This window comes from Cuculus canorus, chromosome 1 (assembly GCF_017976375.1).
Source record: "Cuculus canorus isolate bCucCan1 chromosome 1, bCucCan1.pri, whole genome shotgun sequence".
Taxonomy (NCBI): Eukaryota; Metazoa; Chordata; class Aves; order Cuculiformes; family Cuculidae; genus Cuculus; species Cuculus canorus.
Window position 1 is genome coordinate 152,792,630 of NC_071401.1, and position 26,197 is coordinate 152,818,826.

General features: G+C 44.6%; 1 protein-coding gene across 30 annotated transcripts in view; it reads right to left on the reverse strand.

Annotated features, from left to right (window-relative positions):
* Positions 1-4,417: 4,417 nt before the first annotated feature.
* Positions 4,418-26,197, reverse strand: part of RBFOX2 (RNA binding fox-1 homolog 2) — a 175,566-nt gene continuing 153,786 nt past the window's right edge. For 13 of the 30 annotated variants that reach the window (XM_054078163.1, XM_054077705.1, XM_054078293.1 and 10 more), the window contains 6 exons: positions 25,423-25,555; positions 20,017-20,056; positions 15,551-15,627; positions 12,836-12,924; positions 11,778-11,850; positions 4,418-10,662 (listed from right to left, as the gene is read on the reverse strand). In XM_054078163.1, coding sequence (XP_053934138.1) covers positions 10,608-10,662; positions 11,778-11,850; positions 12,836-12,924; positions 15,551-15,627; positions 20,017-20,056; positions 25,423-25,555 — 467 coding nt within the window. In that variant the 3' untranslated portion in view covers positions 4,418-10,607. Of the gene's footprint in view, positions 10,663-11,777; positions 11,851-12,835; positions 12,925-15,550; positions 15,628-17,972; positions 18,016-20,016; positions 20,057-21,737; positions 21,796-25,422; positions 25,556-25,969; positions 26,038-26,197 lie in introns of those variants that run through there. The other 17 variants (XM_054078545.1, XM_054078020.1, XM_054078378.1 and 14 more) reach the window with 13 other exon arrangements.

Below are 26,197 nucleotides of genomic sequence, written 5' to 3' on the forward strand. Positions count from 1 at the left end.
ATCCAGACCTCTGGTTGCACCAGCTCTCAGCTCAGTGCCAATCACACTGTGGCATTAACGCCGAGCAACAGTAGGTCAGATTCGCTCCCACACCACAAACCCCGTCGCTGGTCCTCAGAGGAGAAATGAGTGCTATTCCTGGGTCACAGCCCTGCAGCCAGCTCAGTCCTCACCCCTCAAGGTGAGCGTGAAAGCTCAGCAGCCACTGGCTTTTCCTCAACCCTCAACTTTTCATTTTCCCACTGAACTTTACATTCAGCCCCCACAATGCAGTCATGAAGCTTCCTACCAAATGGCACCGATTTCCCCTTTTCCTTTCCCATCTCCTAAGCCCGACAGGGGAGCATGCAGCTCACCCTGGTGCCTTCCCACATTCACACCAGGGTGAGCAAAAAGCTCTCCCCAGCCTCCCTTCACTGGGGGGAGACCTGCCTCCATGCTCAGCGAAAGCATGGGGACAGCCAGCAGCATCTCGCCCACGTGAGCTGCTCTCGGCCAAAAGCAGGAGCTATTTCTGGAGAGCAGCTTCTCTTGGAGCAGCAGCAGCAGAACCGGGGTGCACTGACCGAAAAAGAAAAGCCCTGGTATTTCAAACGCTAAGCGAGGTTTCCCAGACTCCCGCTGGGGAGGATGGGTGACATCCTTGCAAAAACAAGAGCGCTGCAGCGCTCTGCAGCAGGAGGGCTCCAGATGAGTACAAAGGCTGTTTCAATAAAACTGTAAATACACCAGAGCTGCTGTTGTTGCCAAGCTCTGTGAAATCGGTGATTTCTGAGCAGAGTTCAGCTGGAGAGCACTGGTGCTATAAAAAGCAAAGTGACTTTGGGCTTTGATGCTTCCTCCTGACACAGAAAAAGGTGATTTGTGATTCAAAAGACGAGGAATTTATCATCAAAAGGAGCTGGGACAGAGCTCAGTGTTTACACATGGAAGAACAAGACGGGCACCAAAGCAGATATATTTATACCCATCCATTAATAAAAGAAGCCAAGTCAACCATACCTTTGTGCTAAAGTTAGAGCACAGCACTCAGCATGTCCTTAAAAAGGCAAGAAAGTTTCCGCAAACTGGGACAGCTGCTCCCAGTGCCTGCTCTGCACATCCCCTCCCCAGTGCGCAAGGGCTCCCAGCATCTGCATGCTGCAGCGGGAAAGGAGCCGAACAGAGCAAGGCTCCTCCAAGCAAGAAAGCTGACTCTTAGAGTCCGGTAATGGGCTGGTGGCCACAGCACCTCAGGAACCGAACATTCCTTGCTCTACCTTCAGAAGATGACTGCCTCTTCCCAGAAACAGAAATCCTCCAGTTCCCAATTTGCTTCTCCAGTCATAAGGCTCAGACAAGCCAGGAGCCTTGACCTGCTGCAGGATAAGAGATGAGGGCATGCCTGTCACAGCACACTCGAGCAGGTCCCATGGATGGGAGCTTAGTTTGTGGGGCTGTCTCCATCAGCCAGCAGAAAGAAAAGGAGCAGCACCCAAGGGTTTCAGGTTTAGGTTGCCCCTGATGGGTTGGTGCAAGTCCAGGGTGGACAGAGAGCAGCCAGGACAGTAGATGGCTCATCCCCAATGAAGACAGCAACAGGGCTGCCCAGTGCAGGTCACTCCTGGATTAGCATTTGATATTTAGAAATGCTTCAGAAATAAATAATTGCAGTAAGTCCCTTAACTCACAGGTAATGCTGGAGTTGTCTGGCTTCATCTCCCAAGGGTGGGGGGTCTGTTACAATGCTGACAGGTAGGAAAGACCTAGAACTCAGATTTTTTGTTCCCTGCAAGATGCTTCTAGAAGGCATTAATTGTTCTTCTTGATGAAGAAACAGATGAGCTCTTACAGTCTTTTCCATGTTTCCCCACTCTACCTCCCACAGCTCCAGCCCTTGAATCACGCTGGAAGCTCTTTGCTCGACCACTACCAGCTCGTCTGAAGCCACAGGAGCCAGTGCCAGACGTGCTATAGTAGAAGTGAACACTCTTCAGGCAAACTGAGAACAACCACAAAAAATAAGTCTGGTCTGAATCAAAGCACAGCGCGTTGCAGTTTTTCTTCTCCACACCCCAGTGAATCCACCACAAGTGACAACCAGCCCTGCCCTGTGCAGGGATGGAAACAGGTCTGCAGGCAAACACAGTAGACCGTAGGCCACCTCTCATCTCCCCAGATGCGATCAAGTTGTTGGCACTCCAGAATGCATTTCACCTCCAAGCTTGTACTGAAGACGGTACAGTTAAATGAACTTAACTGACCTTTGAACAAGTTAGGGGATGAGATTACCTCCACGTCTCTCTCCCAACCCAAATTACTTTATGACTTTGTAAATTTTGTATAGAGACAGAGAGGAAGCGTACAAATATGCATCCCTCCCACACCAGGCGCTAAGCTGTCCTATCAGCGAGAGTCTCAGGTTTACCATCCCTGTGTCAGTGCAGTCAAACAGCAGGCCAGCAGCCTGATCTAGTGGAAGGCGTCCCTACTCATGGCAGGCGGCTTGGGACTGGATGATTTTTAAGGTCCCTTCCAACCCAAAGCATTCCATGATTCAATGAAAACCCCAAGAACAGGTCAGCCCTGCCACTGAAACAGGGATCAGGATTTCTTCCTGGGCTTTCAGGCTCAAATCTCCTGATGCAGCTTGTCAGCGCCAGAATAAGACACAGCCTTAGCAGTCATACTAGCCTCACCCCGACTGTGTCTGCAAACTCAATTTGAATTCATAAATTATTTCAACAAGATCCAAACAATACTTTTCTAGCAAATGCGGTCATTTATTGACTAAATCCCCACCAGAGAGCTGCCAAAGAGCCATGCGGCACAGGGATTTGTGCTCAATGACCATGTTGGTAGTGTCAGGGCTAGCACCAAGCCCCATGGGCTGGACCTCACATCCAGATCGTTACCAAACCCTACTTACTGACATGACCGGGGTACCCTCACTCCTAACAGATACTACCTACACACACTGAAATCTGAAGTGGCTTATGATCAGCTATGACTGACATGATTTATCTATTACTTATTATAAATATTTATAAGGAGAATGCATTATTACAAGGGGAATGCATTAAATCAGCAGCACTCGTTTCCTTAGCCAACTTGCAGTCCATTCAAAGAACCCATATTCGCTTCCTTTGACGAGCTTTTGATAAACCCCTATTGAGCAATGCAGTAACACTTAGTTAATGACTTACCAGTGAATTCCGGGATCAGCCATTTTACGGCTTTGCCTTGAAATGAAGGTAGGCTGAAAGACTGAGAGCATCTTTGCTTCGCTTTTGAAGCATGTTTCTGCACTACCTTTCTCCCAGCGCGGCAGAGCTTTGTTTCAAGACCTCTCCCAGTCTCACCAATCCAGAGTCCTTTTACCAGCTTTTCCACCACAATTGTTCAGCCCCCATTTCCAGGCAGCTAATTTTAGCAGTCGCTGCTGAACATCCTCTCGAGTTATTGTTGGAATGAAATGAGGATCATCTGACAGGAACACATTGCAGCTCCTTAGTAAATACCGCGGAGGAACGCTTAAGGAGCTCACACGCCTTCCTGCATCATTATCGACAATCCTGCCATCCGGGGACGCACCTAATCCCATCCCTTTTGTTTCTGGTACTTTGCATTTCCAAAAGCAATATGAAACCCCTGCGCTGGCCTCAACCGTACCACGCAGATTTCACAGCATCATTTTGCTCAGTTATCAGTTTCCATAATTACTTGCAAATTGGCCACAGGGGTTTATTATTTGTTATTTTTAGGATCATTTCAGCAGAAAAGGCAACTGATTATGTGAATATATATTTGCATGACATCTTTCACTTGAGGATCTCCAAGCACTTTGTAGAATATGAATGAATTTCTGCTTGTCTACGGCAACAATCCTTTTATAGGCAGGACAACAGGAGCAGTGATTAAAAGACATGTCCAAACTCCCAGAGGAAATTTATGCTGAGCATAGGAACACCGGCTTCCAGTTGTGTGTGTTAACTATTAAACGTGTGCTAACAGAGACAGCAGGAGGTTGGCTGCACAGGCATTAAAAGAAAATGTTGATACCAGTTTGAAATGGTTGTCTCTCCTTCCAAACTAATGGGTTCAAACACAGATTAGGCTTGGAGAGAAGAAAAAAAGAAAACACGCTCCCTATCAAACACCCAACAAATAGCCCTTTTCTGCTAATAAGCAGCAACGGGAAAGGACAGCAGGGAAAGGTGTGGGGTTATGGGGCGCTTTGTAGATGAACAGACAGGGCTAGGATTTTGCCAGCGTGATTTGTCCACCAAGGCTTCGCCCTTTATCACTGGTAAGAAGATCCTATCTCCCTGCTCATTCTTCAAACCAGCTTCCCTTCTTTGCGTTTTACCTGCCAGGGAGATGTGCCAGAAGAAATTCATCCCAATGCACTGAAAAACAGAACACACAGGAGCCAGCAGACTGGTGTTTCTTTTTTATTTAAAAACAGTGCTTCATTACCATTTGCAAAGGGTTAGGAAGGGTTTCCCCCCTTGCTTAGAGTTTATAAAAGCCAGCAACATGATCAATAATTTATACACATGGATAGTAATACAAAAAAAGGAATAAAAGCTAAAGATCTAACTACTCTGACCTTCACAATTCCAGCTACTTGATAATAATAGGAATAACCCAATGAATACTGTATGGTCTGAAAGCTACTATACAATATGATACTTAACGAGGGAGGGCGGGAAGTTAGAGGCTGTCACAAAGCCCTGGGATGCAGATACTGCTTCTCCAGAGTCAGCAGGGAAATGGGACCCTGGGCAAGCGGCTCGGGCGTCCTAGGAAATGATCCAGGAGAACGGAATGCATCCCAGTCAGGACACATCCTGTTCCCTGGCGGTACCTGGCAATGGGAGGTGCTGGGGAGACCGCGTGAAGGGGCAAGTCCGTCACTGCCATTGGAGGTGCTGTGGCATCTCAGCCTTGCACTGAAAATCTCCAAGTCTCAAGTAGATCAGCCTGTGAGGTCAGTAAAACACTCCACCAGCTCCGTATCTCTCTACAGCCCTGGTTCTCATTCGCTATCAGCCCCAGGTTTTAGCTCCAGCTATTTACAAGCAGGATTGATCATATAAAAAAAAATAATCAAAAAAAAAATCCAAAACCAAATCATATCCCCTGGGGTAAAAGAGGATTATTTCGTCACTTGATAATGCAGCCAAATTAAGCTGCCAAAACTACAACACACGCGCACACACAAAATACTGTGAACAGAAAAAAATAGAAAAACATGACCAAAACTGAGACTACTTATGTGGAAGGCCTGACTTCTGTAAGGAACTCACTCCTTGGGGAAGCAACAAGCTCCTCCACCAGAGAAAAACTGGGAATCTGGCAAGAGATTTATTGACCCACTTCAGAAAAATAAAAGAACTTAAAAAAAATAAAGCATTCCTAAGATTAACCGGCATTTTGCTGCCAGTCAAATGAATATTCAAGTGGACGGCTTTAGACACCAGCAGTCTCCTGGCAAAATCAGGCAAGATTTTTGGCTGATGGGTTCTTGCTCTACCACGAGTCCAGAGGCAGCATGGGAAGCTTGTCTCCAAGCCTGGACCAGCTGCAGCCAATAACCCAGAGAGGAAAATCGCTGGAGGTGCTTTCAACCACCAGCAAGAATTTGCCTTTCAGGGTTAGCAGTGGCAATGGAGACAGGACTTGGACATCCCAAGCCCTGCTGAGGCTGCCATTGATGCATGCGCTACAGAGGGACGAGGGCTATCCTGCCAACTCCTGGCTAGAGGAAAGCATACCAGGGAAAAGCCCTAGAGCCTACTTGAAAAGGGCCCCATTTCATGCTCTATCAGATTCCTGCTTGCCTTGTTGACTGGAGTTTTCATCGTAGAAGAGAAGTTTACCAGGGCTGGAGGGCAGAGAGGGCAATCAGTAAGGTGGGTGGAGGGAAGGGGCTTTTCAGACATTAACATCACCAAAAATAGTGTTTTATGCAACAAAGAATCAAGTCTCACTGGTGTATACTACAAAATGTTTGACATTTTCCAAGAGCATGACAAAATAAAAACACGAAGTTTACATTGGATGTTCATCTTGTTCACTAGGTTGGGTTCCCCCCCCTCCTATTTCAAAACAGTGCAAACAGGTAACACACTTTAAAAATCACCCCCCTGCACCAAGGACAGCATTCCCCTGACCCTGCCAGGTTGGAGGGTCACAGGCAGCAGGCCATCTGCCATGCTCGCCTGTGTGCTTTCCCTTCGGAGCTAGACTCAGCAAAAGCACTCCCCAGAGCTGTTGTTTGGTTTTCCCTTTATTAAATTCTTAAGTGCTCCCCCAAACCTGTTCTCCACCTGCCTCCTTTGGGGCCAGGATGGGGAAGAAACAGATAGGAATGGGCTGGGGAAAAACATAGGTAGGAAACGGGAGGTTCTGCTTTGTATTCCCCACTGCTGAAGCTCTGGGTGCTGGAATTGCAAACCCAGCATTCAGCATCTCTTTTCAGGCAAGGAAATGGTTTCATTAACCGTTTCACAACTAACATGCGAGCCAGCTATTTAGATGACACTCCTCAGCTCTTGCTGTGCACTTCACATCCACAGATCTCAAAATGGTGAGAACAGGGGATAAACTATTACCTTCACTTTGGGGATGGGGAAGCAAAGTCTAGAGTAGCAACACGACTGCTCCATGATGATCCTTGAGGATCATGGACGGAGCCCTGCCCAAAACACAGGTCTCTGATTCCTGAGCTCACGTTATTTCTTACTGGGCAAATCTGCTCTCTCTCAGGCACTAAAACAGCCAAGCCACAGCTATTTTAAAGCATGGCTTTGTCTATCTGAACTCATGACATAGGATCCATGTAACTGCTTAACCTGGGAATAGCTGGCTATAGCAGGCGCATACTGACCTCCTCGCTGTCTCCAGGTCTTGTCGTGGCTTTTCTTAGAAAAGTTAACCCACCAACAACAGTGCAGCCTCCCTAATGCAGGGGCAGTGACAACAGTTTGTTAACGTGCTGGGCATCAATATAACTCATTCCCAGTGGAGAATATGCTATACCAGTAGAAGTCATCTTTGTACCAGGCACAACTGTACCCACAAGGAAAAACAGACCAGCACAATAAATAAATCAACCTTTCAATCCAGAATTTTATCAGTATAACACCATGTGCTGGCTAGATCAATTGCAAGACAGTACAAACAGTAACATTTTAGGAAACATCTTTTCCTCTACATCAAGAGAATCCTGGGTGTCACCAGACTAGAAGGTGACAAACAGCAAGCTACTTGCCAGAATGTCTGTGTGGTTTCCCTTGGAAAGCCAAGCCCTGCTTTGCGAGGGACCTGTGACTGCAAACCTAAGAGACAAGCACTAGCTGCCATTAGTCAAACGAGCCAGGACCCATTTTAATTCATTAAGTGTAATTCATTTTGCATAGGGAGATATAGGCTTTGTCCTCACGTTTTCAAAAGATGGATATAGCCACAGCTTGGCTACTCTGAATGCATCTTGAGTAGTTCATATACACGAGTGAAATCAGTGCTGCTGTTTGCCAAGAGGGAGGGAAGGCTGAATAGCTTCCCAGTCACAGCACAACATTCACTTGAGAAACCTCACTGCAAAACTGAAGCTGGCTTGCAAGTTTTTGGGAGGTCTGGTGCTCTGGAGACGTGCAACCAGCAAGCTACCTCTGCACCTCAGTACTGCAAGCTCCCTGGCATCCCCTCTGCAGCTCACTGCTGAAACCAAGAAGCTGGACTACCACCATACTGCCTCAGTGGGGATCTTGCAGCATTAACTACGGAGCAGACAAGACACCGGTTGGTTAATGCACCAAGAGACCAGCAAAGAGCAACCGAGGCAGGCCAGGCCAGGCTCAAATACAGGAGGAATCAGGCTGGATGATCTAGAACAACTATTACTCGGTGATTATACAGCAGGGGACCACAGCCCCACAAAGGTTGGGCGCTTCTGCACTAAACCCCTCATAATCCTAATATACTCAGAGTGGGCCGAAGCTGCCATGCATAGACTCTGCTCAGAGGCAGAAACAGGGCTGGCCTCCCTACTCCCAGAGAGGCCAAGTGATGGTGGGGGGATTGCAGGTGGCACTGCCAGGACAGGGGAGGGCACTCAGGGAGGAGCTTTTTGGGAGCTGCAGTCAGAACCAGCTGAACTGAAATGTAGGAAAGGGGCAGAGGGGCGAGCAGCTGCCCCTGCCAGGCTCTGCAAGCTGCATTCCTCTCACTCGCAGCCTGCAGACCCGCTGCTTGAGGAACTGCCTGTGGATAAGGGGAAGGACTGCCTCTCTCAACCCCTCTGCCCCACAAGTGGGCAGAACTAGTCCAGCAGAGGCTTTTGCTGCTTCTCAGCTCCGGAAGTCCCCTGGCTGCCCTGAGGTGGAAATGGCTCCCCTTGAATATGACTATTTCTACCACAAGTCCCCCCTGTTCCAACACAGGCAGTAAAAGCCCTCAAACACCCCGAGTCCCCCCTTATTTCCTAGATTTTGTGAAAGCCCCAACACCCTGTCCCCCCCCTCCCCATTTTCAAGCTAACTAAAATATTTATATACAAACAACAAAAAAAATTGTCATAACAGCAACAAACCAAACTTTGGCTTGGAAAAAAAAAGTTAAAAACCAACAATAAAACCAGAAAACAAAAGTAAAAGGTGGCTAACAGGCTGGCAGTTTGGTGTCCCCTTTATCTAGCTATTCCTCCAAAGAATCAATAGCTTCAGGGTCTCTAGCTTAACTAATGGCTTCCCCATCCTTCCCATTTGAGGTGCCTTCTCTCTGCTGCGCACAGAGAGGCTGTGTATTGCTGGGGAAGAGCAAAACAAAAGGTTGTGTGTGGCTGAGCCTCCTTGGGAGTTCTACTTGTTGACATTGCTTAGTGTTAAAGGCAGGAGGTTTCCTATTCTGGTATCAGCAGTGGATAGAGAAGCAGGTATATGACAGGAGTTGGAAAGGCTCTATCAACAAACACACATTCCAAGCAGCCCTTCTCGGGGTCAGTGAGCTCTCCCCAGTACCAACTGAGGGAGTAGAGGCAGCCTAGCAAAACTGTGCTTCTGCATTTCTCCAACGTGTTTAGAGAGCTTGCCTCTGATCACTGGGAGCACTTTAGGAGCCAGCAGATGAGCAGAACTCCCCATCACAGCACAGCTCACACAGTCCTCTAAAAATGCTCACTTTGAAATACAGTGAAATCACTTCATGTGGGAACAGAAGGGAGATAGTCATGGGAGTCATGGAGCCTTCCCCTAAATAGTCTCTCTGCTTCCAGATCTTCTAATATGTAGTGTCTTTCTGGACTCAGCAGACCAGATGCATGACTTTTTGTAAGGCTGGGCAAAACAGACCAACACAACTACGTAAGGGCCTGAAATAGCTTGTTGTGGGAAGTTCCTATGAATTCAGAGCTTGTACAAACTGCTTCTGCCTCCCCTTCAGTTTCTGACCAAAACAAAACTACTTCAGGATCATGTTCAGATACGAAAGACCCTCTTGCCCTACACAAATCCACACGCTTGCCCCTTGCCTCAGGCAGCTTATATATGACTTGTTTTTCCTCACTCATGTTATTTGAAACCGATTACTTGCAGAAGTGTTTAAGCAGCTCAGAATGAACAGAAGCAGAGACCTTGCATGCTGGAGCATCCAAGCCTGGCACTGATGCACAGTTCTGCTAGTTTTCTTCCTCTGCAAAGCTGCATGTGCTTCGCTTCTGCAAGTTTAACCGCATGCTGTCTGCAAAAGAGGTACTGCTGCATTGCACCTGCCACTCCAAGGGAAAGAAAGGGAGGAAAGGGATAACATAGGAGAAGGATCTTGATAAGGAGGAAAGGAAAACTAAGATAATTACAGCCACCAGCAACGGACAACAGTCAGCTATAATTAGTTGTGTGGGATGAGGAAAAAATCATCCTCATAAAAAAATCCTTTCAAAGTCTTGTCCTCTACACAGCAGACAACAGTCCAGCTCCTTGGGTGGGCTGAGGATATCTTCTCTTGCCAAGTCTATAATCCTGACACTGCTGAAATTGCCCCAATCATGCACATGTGAAATGGTGATAAAAATGAGGAAAGTCTCTGCATTTCCCCCTTTTTTGAACATAAATGACTACTTCCCACCAGCATTAAGGTCTCAGCCACAGCCAGTGAGTGCTTACTTCTGCAGACCGGAAACATAGCAGATGGAGACTTCACCCTCATGTCCTCCTGTCTCACAGGCACCAAGCACCAGACCTAAAGAAGAAACTCTGTCTGCGTGTTCCTGATTAATTGCATGATATTTCTAACAGCTTTCCTTATCACTTATCGCCTTTTCCGTGATTGGTAGGATAAGCTATGCACCAACATACAGACACGGAAATGCATTATTTTTACCACAGTTAAAAAAACCCCCAAAAACGAAAACAAAAAAACCCCAAAAAATGCACAATCTTTGGAACAAAAGAATTAAAGGCAGAAATTTAAAGGAAAAAAAATACATATTCAAAGAACATAGTGAGGTATAAAAAAGTATTTTATCTTTTGTTTTTCCTCCTCGTCTTGCTATAGAGTTCCTCTACTAGTAAATATTGCAATAGCCAGGCCTCATGAACTGGGGGGCTGTCCCACTTGCAGGGGGCTCACGTCACTTCAGTAGGGGGCAAATCGGCTGTAGCCACCTCGGTATAAACTCGCCTGTAGAAATTGAATGAGAGAAGAGTTTATTAGGAGGTCAGCCATCAAGAAACACTCAGGACAGCACCCTAACACTCTCAGAAGGACTAACGGCTCTGACTCACCACCACTAGCAGCTCTAAGAAGCAAGAGAGGAGAACCTTGCCAGCAAAACCGACAGCAAGGCTCAGGAGGACATGCTCATGACCAGCCAGCTGCAGGTGAAGTCTGGCAAGCCTCAGTTGACAGGAGTTCAGTACCAGAGAAGTGCAACTCATGAGTCTTAATCTCTGAGCCAGTTATCTAGGCTGTCCTTACAGATAGCAGAGACCAGGACTCCTACAATGATTTTCACCTCATCTTAAGGTAAAGGTTAAAATAGACACAACAACCTGGTGTCCTAGAAGTACCTGCTTTTCCTTCATCAACCCTGAGAATCCACATGATGAGCTGAGGCTCAAACGGAGGTGCTACATCGCAGATATCTATATTTAGATATCTTTCTCTGAACATATTTGTATCCTAGCCTTGGCAACACAGATACTGCACTGGCTAGAAGCAGATGGGCAAGCTACCTCACTCCCCTTTGATGCCAGCATACCTCACTCCTGCTCTTGCATAACTTCTGCTGGCAGGCAGGATACCACATCCTTCCATTAGTGGAAGAAGGAACAAAGTGGAGCAGCTTTACTGCAAAATGTCATGAGAACAGCTCACTCTTTTGCTTCCTAGAACTGATTTCCAAATATGGAACATGAGCCTTTGAAATTAATGAAAATGGTAAGAAAGGGTGTCTTGCATCTTTGACTATTACTGATTTTTGCTGTATATGTCACCTTGATATAGTTTTACTGTTTCACTAATAATGTTCTGCTTCCTGGCATTTCTGGTCATTCTCATACCATCTCCTTTGTAGCAGGTGATGTGCAAGACCAAGTGATAACCTGTCTCCTACAACCTAGGTTCCTTTCCTAGTGTACGCACACAAACACACGAATGCTGAACAACTGGGAATTCAGGACTGCAGCAGAGGATCTCCTCAACAAAAGTATATTTGTAGGTGAAGTTTCATTTCCCAACTGATACTCAGTGAACCACACTGGAAATGAGAAACAGCACAAGACAGACATACTTACCACAGCGCCAACTCCGTAGCTAGCGGCAGGGGCAAGGGCATGGTAAGGATCTGCTGTGTACACCCTGCCATAACTGAAGAAAGGGAGAAAAGATATAAACACAAAAAAAAAAAAAAAAAAAAGAAAAAAGAAGGAAAAAAAAAGTCACTTCAGAGGGGCAGAAAATAGCTGTCTGACCACAGGCAATGGAAGCAGCAGCATGCCCTCCTACACACATGTATGCATACATGCACACACATGCACACAGGCAGCCCCTCTTCGAAGGTATCCTATGGGCATGCTGCCATGCATCATATGAGATGGACAAGAGAATGGCCTGCAAGAAGGAATGTGGCAGAAGCCACGAGTTCAACCTGTAGGAAAGAGGTCAGCACCTTTGAAATGACAGCTGGTGCATCCCTTACCTCATGTGATGCAATTTGGGAGGAGAGTGACTGCTGGCACTAGCACTACTGGCACAGTAACAGCTGCTAAATGGAAAGCAGCGAGGGATTCTCCAGAAAGAGAAGGGAGTATGAACTTTAATGGTCTCGCCTGCGCTAGGATTAAAACACGGCCTCACTGCACAGGAGATGAAAAACCTTAAGGCAAGCACTCTGATGAGGATAATCCTTTCTATCTATACAGAACTGCATGTTAAAGCATCCTAGAATATTGTATGAACTAAGCAATTTTTACTGTATGGGTGGGGAGAGAAATGCACTCACTGATTCAACAACCTGCCCAGAGTCACAGAACAAGGAGGTGGCAAGGTAGACCAGGTCTCTCAACTCTGAGGCCACAACCACACCATCCCCTTTGTGCAGAGGATCACAAGGATAGGGCAGAGACCAGGATTTGTGCCAGCTTGCATACACTGGAGGACAATACTGCTCAGGAGCAGCAAGACAAACTGTGCGTTCAAGTCTTTTATATTGGGTTGTGCATGCATGTGTGTGCGTGCGAGTGCAATAAGACAAAGAAACAGGGTAAGAAGTGTAAGTACTATCATGGATGAATGCTCCTTGTACCCCTGAGTACAGCAAGCTAGCCCCCACGGACACCTCCCCCTTACATACCCATCGCTGTAAGCTGCTGCAGCGGCTGCAGCGGCTGTGGCTGCTGTTGCAGTAGCAGGCTGTGCGTATCTGTAGGCTGCGTATCCACCCTGCAGGAGAGAAGAGAACTGACTTTACAGATACCTGTCCAGCCATGCAGAGCACAAAAAGTAAAAATAAAGTCACACACATCACAAGGAGAAGAAGTGTTTCAAACTGCATCAGCTCTCATGTCATGTCTATCGCAAGCATCACCCATTAACTCATGTACATTCCTTTCCTCAGAAGGATCAAGGAGACTTTTCCATTACCCTGTTCAGTAGAAGGAATAAACTAAGGCAAGCTTGACCCTGGTTATATCCCTGCAGGCAATTAAATTTGGCATGGAAGAACCGAACACCAGAAGAGAGAAATCTTGCATGCTACATAACTTTCATGTCTCCTTCCTCTTATGCTGCAGAAATCACAGGTGGGTGTGTCCTGCGTGTATTTTAGAAAGGAGACCATTCAGAGAAATTCCTGCTTTCCCCCCCACTATTTCTTTTTTAAGACTGGGAAACCTGAAAGGTTAGAATTTCATTTGGTCCAGATGTGTAGAAGTATCAGCAGCCAGAGAAGCCAAAAAAGCAAACCCAGAAAAAGACAGTCAGAGAGAACAGTCTCCGGTGGTCTCAGGACTGGCAACAAGCAAACTGACACTGACACCAACCAGACTGTTCTCCTCTCCCTCACTGTTAAGAGGAAATAGGCTGGGGGAAATTATGCCAGAGCAGTCTGTATTGCTGCTGCATTTCTGTCCAAGCTATGCACCTGTAGGAATGTAGCTTTAAAACGCTGACACTGATAAGAGGCAGTTACTGAAAGCGTACTTACAGCTAGGTTGGCAAAACGTGAAGCCTGAGATCCTTCTCCTGGAACTCCCACAAGGAGCTCTTGAGGCAGAGGAAGACCAGGCTTAGCCAGGTAGCTCTGCACACCCTGTAGTAATGAAGAACGGAGGGGAGCCACCTTTCAGACTCTGGGCAAAGGCTGAACTGGCAGGGAGCAGAGAGGGCTCTGAAGTCCAGTATAGACCCATTCTTTACTGAATGCTTATGAACACATTTTTGTTAACATGGGGAGGGCAATTGTAAATGAACTATGCCTTTGATTTGCTAGAAATACAATGAGCCATAAATAACATCAGAGAATTCTAGACTGCTTCTGGCTTTTTTCTTCCCCAACTGACATTTAAGACTTTCGAGGACCAAAGGCAGAAATATGCTCTTTACCTTCAAGATCAGCTTAACGTATCTCTACCACTTCTTCCCTATAGATTTTTTGCATATATGTAACTAGGAGTACAAGACTGTCTGCTGCGGGACTGCGTGTTTGTTCAGCAGCACTCAGTTTGGGGCCAGGTAACTTTCAAATTAGAAGCAATGATTTTAAATCAATTTTGGTTGCTTTTGTGGGACCTGCATTAGCCCCAGGAAGGCTAACATGCCATCCAAAACATGGCTGGAGACCCTTTGATGCTTTGCACAGGGACTGGTACTATAGCAGGCTGCCCAGAGAGGTGGCTGAGTCCCCATTCCTTCAGGTATTTAAAAGATGGGTAGATTAAGTGCTTAGGGATATTATTTAGTACTGGACAGGTATAGTTGCACTTGGTGTTCTTAAAAGTCTTTTCAGATTCAATGATTCTATGACTCAGAACCTCTTCAACCTTCTAGTTAACAGAAGAAAGAGCAACACAAAACCACGTCTCTGAAACATCACCACATTGCTTGAAGGAAATGCCATGTTACAATTTTGCCCTTCTAATCTCATCTAGCTGTTTCAATCCCTACATTTTGGATTATGGTTTGGGGAGGTTACTTAGTTTTGGCACGCTATCATGGCACCACAATAACTCCCACCTCCAAAACATGACGGAGACAAGAGGAATGAGATGCAGGCTCAATCCAAATCAAACTTCCATCGACCTCACTAAATTAAGAAAAACTTCATACTAGTGTCATTGTGGTATTCCCTTAAGTTTATACGCTTTCTAAACTCCTGATGGGGTCTGTCACTTGGGCACGGTGTATGAGTCGTTTTTGCCTGGCGCAACCCATCTCGGGGCAACCGGCCACGGCATGCACCCAGATTCCCACTCTGACCCACAAGTGCCAGCCACATTTCAGATCAGAAGCCGTTTCAAATGTGCCTGGCACATGCTCTGAACATGACAGCGAGATGCAGTTTGAAACCAAAAAGGGTTATCATGTAATTCTCTTTTAACTCATGTCTCTCATAAAGGAAAACGAACCAAAACCAAACCAAACCAAAACAACAAAAAAAAAAAAAAGAAGAAGAAGAAGAGAAGAAAAGAAGGGTTGGAATCAGGTGTGGGAAGGGAATGGCGTAACATTTATTAATCAAAATTAAAAACTAAGCATGCTGACATCTGGAGCTAGAACAACCAGCAAAGTCACCACGTTCAGACTCATATTGGCTAGTTCTATCCATCCCAGCATTCTCTTGGGACAGCAGTTCGCCCTAGGCTCTACCACAAGCTCAGTGAAGTACACAGCCTCAAGTACTAGAGCGTGCAGCCACAACAACCTGCTATTACGGAAACAGTCAGTCACCACTGGAGTTAACATTCCAACCTTAACGACTCCCCGCAGCCTCCCGCCCTCGCCCCCCAAAATGGCTCCCACCCTAGCCCTGTCCCACACCACAATGTTAATAATTATAACAAGCAATAACCCATCTGTTATATCAGAGAAGGGAACAGAGACTCCACTGAGAGATTTAGAGCGGGATGTTAACATTTCTTCAGTCAACTGCACAACAAACAAAAAAAACAGGAGAAATAATTCATTGGAGAAATGAAGTTAAGAAATAGCTGACATGTGTATTGCTTTTTAACCATGCACTGATGCAAAATTGAAGCTACTGTTAATTTAAGAAGAAAAAAAATGTCACAGGATAGAGGTACACACTCACAGTCAGACCCGCTCAGTTCAAAGGGGTCTGTAAATTCTACTTGTGTGTACTTCAAATAAAACCAAAAATGGGGATTATAATGGCCATGGTACATTCCTGTCATAGGAGCAATGACTGTGGACAGCTGGGTGATTTCTGACATAGGTATGTATTTAACATGACCAGCTGGTCCAAATATACCAAAACCAGGTGAAGGAAAGAGAACGAAAGTCACGACTGTTACTCCTTATTTTGTAAATACTTTCACCAAGCTCTGGGACCAGTACAGAGCAAAGGAGACACTGTGCAGGTTTCCTTACCCAGCTGATGTTCCTGTTCTCCATAAGCCAGGACACACCTATAATTCCATTAAGGCATCTAAAGCCTTGCTCGGCTTGTCCAATGCCCATTATTTTCTCTTGCTATTCCTGTTCACACACTACTTCAACTGGTACACACAGCTCATCTGTAACCTCAGCTACAGGGCCCTACCACCCCTAGTGATTTCTGATGCCACTCACTTCAGGTACTCTAGTAAATACAAATTATAGCAGAGCATCTTCAACAAACATGAACAATCGTGTTTCCCAATAAAAGAAATAATAATAATGATTAAAAAAAAAGGCCCTTGCTAGCTGTACCACACTCCTCCAGTGCCACAGCCAAACTGCAACAGAAGACACCACTGAGTGGCATAGTCCCTGACACCCAGGATAGTCATGCCAACTTCCACTATATTTAAGTGAAGTGATTTCACAGGGACAGGTTTACCCATCTTGTTTGTGTTTTAAAAATCTTTACCCTCATCTCAAAAGAAATGAGTGTGGCTGAGCTTCTTGCAGAGATTTAAAGTCAGACGTTTCTATCAAAGGGACAGTTTAAACACTGCCTCAACAAAAAAGTAGGGGAACTAAGGATAAGGCTTATGCATTTTCACTGGGCAGTAACAAAAAAGGATTGTCTAAATCAAGATCCGTCCTTTCTGGTACAGTCTTTGGGATTGGCTGGGGAGCTTGCGAGAGAGGTGAACACATCCCTAATTGTTGCTTATCTTAATTAAAAGTTCGCTTTCTCTGGATATCCTGACAGTGTTGCTAGGGCTGTGCTAAACCCCTTTACCTATGTGAATGCGTAGTATAGATCTCAATTGTGAGACAACTGTATTTGCTCAGGTATTCACAAAATCCCAAATTTAAAATGACTCCTCTGTGATGTTATCATCCTTGGCTCATCAACAAAGGAAGAAAATAATTTTTCTTAATTCCTTCTTTAACATTAGATACCAGCTTTTTCAAGATTGTCATATATTCTCTGTAATAACACAAACATGGCAAAACAACATAGAAAGGAAGCTGCACTCCTAGCTAAAGCAGCGTTCCAATTACTGAGCATGCTAATGTAGATAAATGAGCACTTTAAGACCAGAAAGTTCAGCTCAAAGTAAGTCCATCTTCTCTTCCACTCTTCAAGTCCACATTAGGTGATCAATCCAATGAGGACATAAGGAAATCCAAAACTATAGCTTATTATGCCAGCGTATCCCATGGTATAAACCTCCCTTTTCTTCTTCCCTTGCTGCCTTTGAAAGGCACACAGTGTGCTGCTGGCACTCTTTACTCCAAAAAGCCTTTATGCTGCTAAGACACAAGCATTCCCATGCCCCCAGAGAAGCGTTTAAGCTCATGGTACCATTGAGATACATTTGACCACCCAGCAAGTTTAGGCAGCAAACCCAATTCTATTAGGCTTTTATTTGTCGTATCTCACATGTGTTTTCTCCGCCCCCAAACTGCCCTATAAAATAAGTTAAAAAGCAGAAAGGGCTAGAACCATTTCTAGTATTTCTGTATTAGAAGTGTGGCATATGTGCACCAGGAATGGGCATGAATGAATTAAAAGAGGTGACAGGACAACAGTGTCCATTGCAGCAGGTGCTTCTACATGGTAATGGGACAAGCATGACCTTGTTAACCCTTTCATTGAATTTACATTATTTTTTCTTTTAATGAAACGCCACTGGGTGTGAAATCTAGACACATGCCGCCCTGCCATAGCGGGGGCTCGGATCACACGTGAGTCTGCGCTGCCCTAAAAAAGCCTCTGTTCCCATCTCTAATGTGGTGCTGGAATGGTTAGTATAATTCAGTTTTTTCCACTGCAATCCACAATCTGATTGGTTGGCAGGTCACACTGGCACTCCTACCTGAGGTATTTTAGCGCTAATGATTGGTTCCTGTAAGACTATTCTATAACAGAACACAGGAAGAGCAGTTCAAAAAAACACAGCTGTGGAAAGAAACAATCATACAAACAGCCCACGGCGGGGCTCACCAGCCTTTTCTTTCCAGTGGATGCAAGCACGCTTTTCACAGGCACGAGCAGTCTTCGCACGAGTGGATTTGTTTGGGTTTTCCCCCCGCCGCCCAGATTGACCCCATCGTAGAAGAAAGATAATCTTTCTTATGATTGAAAATCAAGCTCTCTGCATCCTGGGGCAGGTTGTTTAATGAATTCAGGTGTCTTGCCAGAGTGGGATGCATCCATAAGAGATGGAATGCCTTCTTCACAGAAGAAATGGCTAGCAGGATGGTTGCCCCAGGAAAGAAGAAAGGAGTGAGGAAGAGGAAGAGGAGGAAAATAAGAAATCAGTGCATAACATGTATGCAGAAAAAGCAGCCCAAACTTGGGATATGTCACCTTCATCTTGCCTACCCTGTCAGCTCAGGTCCTTTCCACCACACCTTCACACAAGCCCATGGACTTGGAAGAACGAACCTCAATTGAAACTTTCCTCCCAGTCCTAGCTGAAGTACTCTCTGCCATCCCTTCCACCATCTGGGAAAGCCTTTTCACAGCAACCAGTGGGATGTAAGCACTGCAGTGAAAAGGATGACAAATCAATGAGGCACAGGGATGGAGTACTCGTCTGGAGTCCCTGACACAGTTTTATAAAGGAATAGTTGATGAGGCAGATCAATTTTTAAAGGCCTGTAAACATGGTAGTGTATGTAAGAATGAAGAAATGCATCTACCATCTCTACGCTTAGAGTGCACACCTTCCTGTAACTGTATTGGGGAAAGAGCCTTTACAAGACTTGAGCCTCCATATGAGCCAACAAAATCCAAAAGCTAATTCTATCCATTACCTTGAGTCTAACCTCCAGGATCCTCTTTATAAACATCAAATACAAAACTTGCCTAGCTTCAAAGAGCTATTACCTACAATACCACATAAGCAACTTTTCAAGATCTAGGCAGGCTGCAAGTTGCAGTGGCAGTGGGGGACCTCAACACTTTGGCTTTGAAGGGCATAATCCTATCGCAGCAGCTCTGCAACAACTGTCCATCGGAGAGGAAACCACTTTTCTCACCGGGCAGCCAGGATCCCTCCAGCCACAACCCACCTATATACATACGTGTGTGTGTGTATATATATACACACAGATGCCCTGGAGATCTGCAATACAGACTGGCTAGATAGGACAAAGACAATGACAGGATAAAGTCTCCTGTGGTATCAGAGCTAATTCCCAGACAGGAGGCAGCTGCTGACTTTTCTAACCAAATATCTCCACATATTTGTACTATACAATTCCCCAAAGAGGTGAGAGAACCTAGCCTATTTAGGTACCATTTCTACCAGCAAAATGAGATGTCAGTTCTCACTCCAGCATCTCAGTCTCCATTTTTAACCAGTCCTAGTGTCTTCCCCAAAGTGATAATCTCCACATCCCAGTAGCACATGAACATTTTCAAACATAGCGGTCACTCAGTTTATCATGGGCTGCACAACTCAAACCTGAAAGGGCCCCAAGAGGGGAGAGAAAGGGGAGGGCAGAAGGGGAGAAGGAAAGGGAAGGTCTGAGGCTAAACCAGTCCTGTTATTTTTATATCCAAATTATATAAACAAGAGAAGTGTTGAGAGAAATTTTAATTCGCTAATCATCTCTCAGGCTGATTAGTAGCAGTGTGCATGTGGGGGACAGGACACCCAGTAAACTGACCCTGGCAATGATCAGGAAACCCAAAGGCTTAGGTCTTGCACCCAGGGGCAAGCGCAGTGACAGAGAAGCATGCTTGCATTCCTAAATATATAAATATATATATCCACAAGGAAGAAGAAAATTAAAGTAAATGATATTTTAAAAAACCAAACCAAACCAAACAAACAAACCAAAAGAAAAAAAAAAAAAAAAGGCTGGCTTGTCAGGGGTTGGGGACAAGAAGGCTCCAGTGTGTGTACTTACATAGAGGTCAGCACCGTAAAATCCGTCCTGGTAAACCACACTGCAGAAAATCCACACAAAAACAAAAAAACAAAAAACAAAAAACAAAAGAACAGAAAACACATTCCGGTTATTGAGGACGGCAGCATGCACATGCGTTTTACACAGGCAGGTGATGTATGAATCCACAACCTGGGCTTTTGGCAGGAGCAAATCAGCAAGAGAACGTGTGTGCGCACGCACGCTAGACGGCTCCAAGTCATCTTCCATGGCATGCAAAAGGGGAAGGGGTCGGCAGAGAGGGAGACAGTATGCAAAGAAAAGAGGGAGGGGAACCACCATCTTGTACAATGAAAATAGACTCAAAAAGATCTGATGTCCTGAAGAAGAGAAACAAGGGTTTAGAAACCTCCACTCTGATTATTCTCCTGGAATGATTTTAGTTACCCTCTAAACACATGGCAACATTAGCTTCACGAAGTGGGCTTGTGAAATTGAGGAGCCCGTCATCCCACAGGGGCTGGAGTCACCTATGTCAGAAGCATGTTTCAGAGTTGTGTACGACTACGATTATTTTGAGCTTAACAGGGCTTCATGACTTTGTTTCTGACATCCATACATCACCTGCTTTTACCCTGCACATTAGACATGCGATAAGATTTGGCTGATCACACAAGCATGCAAAGTAGTATTATTCAGCATCTTAAAGAACCAATGCAACACCTCAGGAAAACAAGTCAATCAATTCTGATCAAAGTAAACACAGAGAAATGTAATTAAAAAGAAAAAACCAAAAATACCCACAATGCATTGCTTTCACAAGCAGAGATAATGAGCTAAAAAGGTTAGGTGACTGGTCCAAGGTCTGAGAATTGAAAGGTGCAGTGGGAGTCCCTGATATTAACAACCTATTCCATAGCAGAGAGGAGCAACTGGAAGGGTTTCCATGGGATGGTATGTTTTCTGCTTTAAGCCATAGTTTTCTTTCTCTCAGAACTTCAAGCATGAAAACTGTTAAACCAGAGCCTGGGGTTCCCAAAGAGACACTCTTACCAGAGCACGCATAAGACTATGCAGCTCACTTTCGGGACAGGGGTCAGGGAAGGACGAGGAAGGAAGAGAGGGGATGCCCCCACCCGCATGAGTTCAGCCTGTGCTTCGTAATGAGGAATTTCCTCCTCCATTGTCCTCTGAATAGCTGCACAAACTCGCTCAAGGCTTTAAAAAGCATTAGCCCCACCACCTGTGAAGTTCATGGATCTGATGCGCATGACTTCCCGTTAGCAGTAAGGAAAAAGAAGGTATGGAACACTAGCTTTTCTTTTGATTATCATTTTTTACTCATCAGATAGAATGTGAAATGCTGAGAAGAGCCTGACACCCTCAGACACCCACCTATTTTAAGGCACGCACACACAAAAAAAAGCCCAGCAGATCTTGCCAAAATTCTGCATGCTATTACTAAAAAATAAAATCATAAAAAAAATAAATGTTGCAGTGTTAGCTACTGCTAGAATAATTTAGTCTGGCTGTCTTCCCCAGGAAAAGTACACTCCACTCCCAATGGACAGAGATACTACGGTCTCTAAGAGCGCTGGGAGCAGATATGAAGATAGAGACCCTTGTTAGAGGAAGAGGGGAGCCACTTCAGCAGGGAGAAGCAGGCCATAAGATCATGTTTGTTGAAGCTAAATGTTTACAATCACATAACAAAGAATTTGGCTCCTGGGGCAGTGACTTACATTGCTGGGTTCTCTATCTAGGACCAGAAGTGTTTTAGCAGTGATACTCCACCTGCTCCTGCAGGAAAGGCAAACGCATGACAGAGGAAGTGACTGTTGGTTTATGAACAGGTTAGCAGTTTTAACAGTTATTCCAAACACAATCAATTGGATGAATATAAGCATTGCCACACTGCATCAGGTCACTATTCCTGTAACTTAGAAATCTGTCAGCAAGAGGTGCTAGCATCAGCTCTCTGGAGAAAACTGCACGGAACACTAATAACAGGTAAGAGCAAGACTTGCTGAGTCCAAACAACCAAGCACATATGCATCCTCCACCTCAGCTCTCCTTCAGTTAGGACTTTATTTTGACACAAACTACCAGGGCTGAAATTTAGCAAGGTTTATTAATATGCTAGAATATCCATACTTATGATTCTTAATGACAGCAAAAAGTGAGATAATTCCTTCACTTGATAAACACAGAAATCATTCTGGTTATGTAGACTGACCAGAAGCGCAAAGCAGCCCATCAGCCAGCCCATCGTATCTCAGTGGCACCTGTAAAAAGCCCACTAGCTGAGTTAAAACACATCCGTAAGAAAAAGAAATATGCTGGTCTTGTAAAGCAGCCATCACATCATTTAGGTATAGCAACAGTTGACTTCACTGTAAATGGAATCTAAAAAAAACCATTAAAAACCCCCAAAGCTCTCTACTGCCTTATATCCAGTCTGACTTTAAACTTCTTTTGGTTTGGAGTCAGGGAATCCTCTATATAGTTACAGTCCTAGACTAAAACATTCATTATTATGGCAAGGCTCAAATAGTTACTTAATGATCAAGTCAATGTCTAACCTACAATTTAAGAAATAAAAGTGATTATGCTTACGCAGTTCTGAGAGTTTTACAGTAGGCATTTTTTTTTCTAGGCTTTGACTTCATTCTTACAGCTTTTAGTCTAAAGTATGATTCGTCAGCATTCTTGTTTAGAAAGCATGGCCACTACAAATCAGGGCAATATTCCAGGACAGTTATCCCTCATGCTATATATCAGAGGTTATAACGTGTCCTTTACTTCTCTTAAATGCCACCTCAATTATAAATTGAAGGTTGAATTTATATTCTGAGGTTAGGCTCAGGTGACTATTTAACATCCTCCCCAACAGCCTGAACAATTGCTTTCTCAGGGATGAATAATCTTTGTGGAAATACATCCATGTCCACACATAAGTATGTACATTCTAGATATGTATTAGTAAAATCTTAGTTTGAGTTCTTGAAATAAATGTTAAAACTATTGAGAACGATACGATTTCTTGCACCTTCCTCTGGAGTATCTAGCACTAGACACTGTCAAAAATAACTCTAACCTGAATGACCTTCAGGTCTGATCCAGTATGGCACTTCCAAAGAGCTTTTATTAATCTATATTCTGTATCGTCTGAATTCCGCTAAGCTCTCAAATGCAATGATACTATTAAGTTTTCTAACTTTAAACAAACACCACTAAGGTTTGCCAAATCCAATTCCTTCTACCACATTTGAATTAACCTGCAGCTTACTTTAGTGACTACTTCCACTTACTCACTATGTCTTGATGACTTGTGTTGCTGACTGATCTTATGGTGTCATCTTTTCAGCAATCAGGAAGAAAACAATTGATGCAGAAAAAGGTGTCAGAATGTGTGTCTTCTCCTGACTCCATGGAGGTCAACAATGCCCACATGGAGCAGTGGCTGTCTTATAATCTACTGCAACATAAAACTGAACAGCACATGTTGTATTGTTCCACAAGGAATCAAATTCCTTCTACTGAATATCTTGTAGAAATTCAGACTATGATGACAATAAACAGCAGAATTAGTTAATTACATCCCAGCACTTGGCACTAGGGACAGTTCTGGATTATTTGTGAACCCGCTTTGTTTACTGCTGCCCTTCAAATGTTTACTGGATACTATGCTGCCCATGAAGACATGACATCAGTGAGCAGGGTCAGACAAACCCAACATAACATAAGTAAACAAAGTCATGAGACAATATTTGGAAGGCTCATTGGAGCCTGGCCCATATTCCAAATGGAAATAAATCCTTTATACAAGACTCAGGCTAGATTTATAGCGAAGACAAGCCTAGAGTCCCTCCCCATGTGCCACTCGTGACAGCCTATTGCTAGGAATGCTCCAGCCATTACTCTCATGGAACGCAATCCCTCTCCCCAGTGCAAGCATTTCATATTCTGCTAGACGGCAGCACTTAGCTCAGCTTTGCTTGTCTCTTTCACTGTGCAGCACATTCTAATAAAAGTTGCCTGGGTCATTTTTAGAGCAACTAACAGACAAGCTGCAGGTCAGAGGCTATAGTTAGAGGATATAGAATACGAACTAGTAGCAGTGTCAAAAAGTGGTGGATCTAAAAAACCAGAAGAAATACTCTGTTCAGAAGGCCAACGTGTTCAGACAAGAGGCTTCATTCAAAGCCTTCCAGTGAATTAAATACAAACATTGATAGATTTGCCGAAGAGCAAAGCTATACAGATACATGACCACTGTGGCTTGTTACTATGAGCTCCGCTTTAAATATCAGACTCCAAAAAGATTAAGGGCCACAGTAGCTCTCACCCCTTAATCTGCTACAGAAAGTAATCACAAGCTTATCTTGCATATATCAGGCCAGCTCCTTGCACTGATGTTTGTGGCTTCCACCTCCCTTTTTAATAAAAGATTAATAGTTTTTCTTCTACCTTTTGGGGGCTAGTCTAAAGGAAAAAACAGTCAGTCCATTTCTCTGTGTTCACAGATTCATTCCTACTCCTATTCTTGCTGAAAACATTGCCTGGAAAATACAGCATGTGAAATTCCAGAGACAGGCAATATGAATAAAGCATCCTCAAAATCAGAAATGGAAAGACAGTTTGGAAGTGATTTGCTGATATATCTGTCGTTCCATCACACTTGAACAAACAAAACCCCAAAACAAAACTCACATACAAACCAAGTTCCCTGGACTTTTAAACAGTAAAATACTCTTGTAACAGCATCTATTCCACTTAATTACTAGTGAAAAGTCAGAGGGCAAAGGATGCTAAGGTCACATGTTCACCATTGCTTCATCCAACAGTTAGAAGAATGATGCATTTTCGTTCTTTCTGTATCCCAAATGCTCCCAACTTTAAATTAATGGACTTGATTAATCTTTGTTTTAAACCTTTTTAAACTGTCTCCAACAAAGAAAGCAAATCCATTGTGGGTAACTGGCTCTTCTGTGTCCTACTGCCAGATGGTGAGGCATGAAGGTAATGGATAATATTCCGCATTCCTGGATATGAAAATGCAAATGGGGTGCAAAAAGCAGCAGCTGTTTTTTGAAATTTTAGACCCACTCTCTTTATGTCCTTCTCAGCAGCACTACAATGTATTGGGTCAATGGATGACAAATACCATGTAGACAAATTGAGAAATTATGAGAAGGAATTCATCAGCGCTTTAAGCTGTTGCAAGTACTGAAAAATGTTTAAGTCAAGAAGTTAAGGTGAAAAAATTTAGATTTGCCCCCACCGGATGCCACAGTGTGCAGAATGTTCTGGCACTAGCAGTATCCTGACTCTCACCATCCAGACAATTTTAGTTCTTTTTTGGTTAACCAATCGGCTATTTGACACGGTTGTGCAGAGCACTGTGCTCTCATGACCAGTGCTTACCCTGGGTAGGCAGGGATGGCTGTGGGAGGTACTGCCCGGACTGCCCCATACACTGTCCTTCCTCGGCCCCTCAGATGGGCTCCCCGAAATGCGGCTGCTGTGGTGGCTGCAGTTGGGTATGGGAAGCCTGGAACTGTAAAGACAGACAAGGTAGGGGGTGAAAAGGATCCGAGCCCCTGACCAGAGAAGAACAACTGGCTTGAAACTGTGACAAAATAGCTCCATAGCGGTGGGACATTTTGCATCAGTCCTGCAGAGGAGCATGCTTATAACCCAGCAAGCATCCGATACATACTTCCTGCTAGACCATGGCCTTTGGGGGAAGAGGGGTTGCAGAGAGGTTTGGCATGCAAGAGGTTAATGCTTTGGCATGCCTCGCCCACCACAAACAGGGTACAAATCCCCCCGCCTTTTGACACTGCCATGCAGTCTGGTTAGAGTCCAAGAAGCGCAGAAAGTTACTATCAATATAGCAGGCGGCTCTTCCAAAACTGCAGAGGCTCTTAAAAATAATTTGTCAAGAGGCCCTTAAAGTCAACCAACTTACATCAGTCTCTTCCCTCCTTTCCCCTCCCACTCTTTGCCACCCAATCCTCTGTATGTTCATTTTAAAGCCTGAAAGACAAGATAGCCCATATAACAGCAGCAGAAACTTTCCATAAAGTGCCAGTTTACTGAGAGCCCACCTTCATTTAACAAGCATGACCAATAACTGGCTCCATGTATAGTGGGGTCTGCTTTATTATGCTTTACACTGGAGTAAACTGGCTCGTAA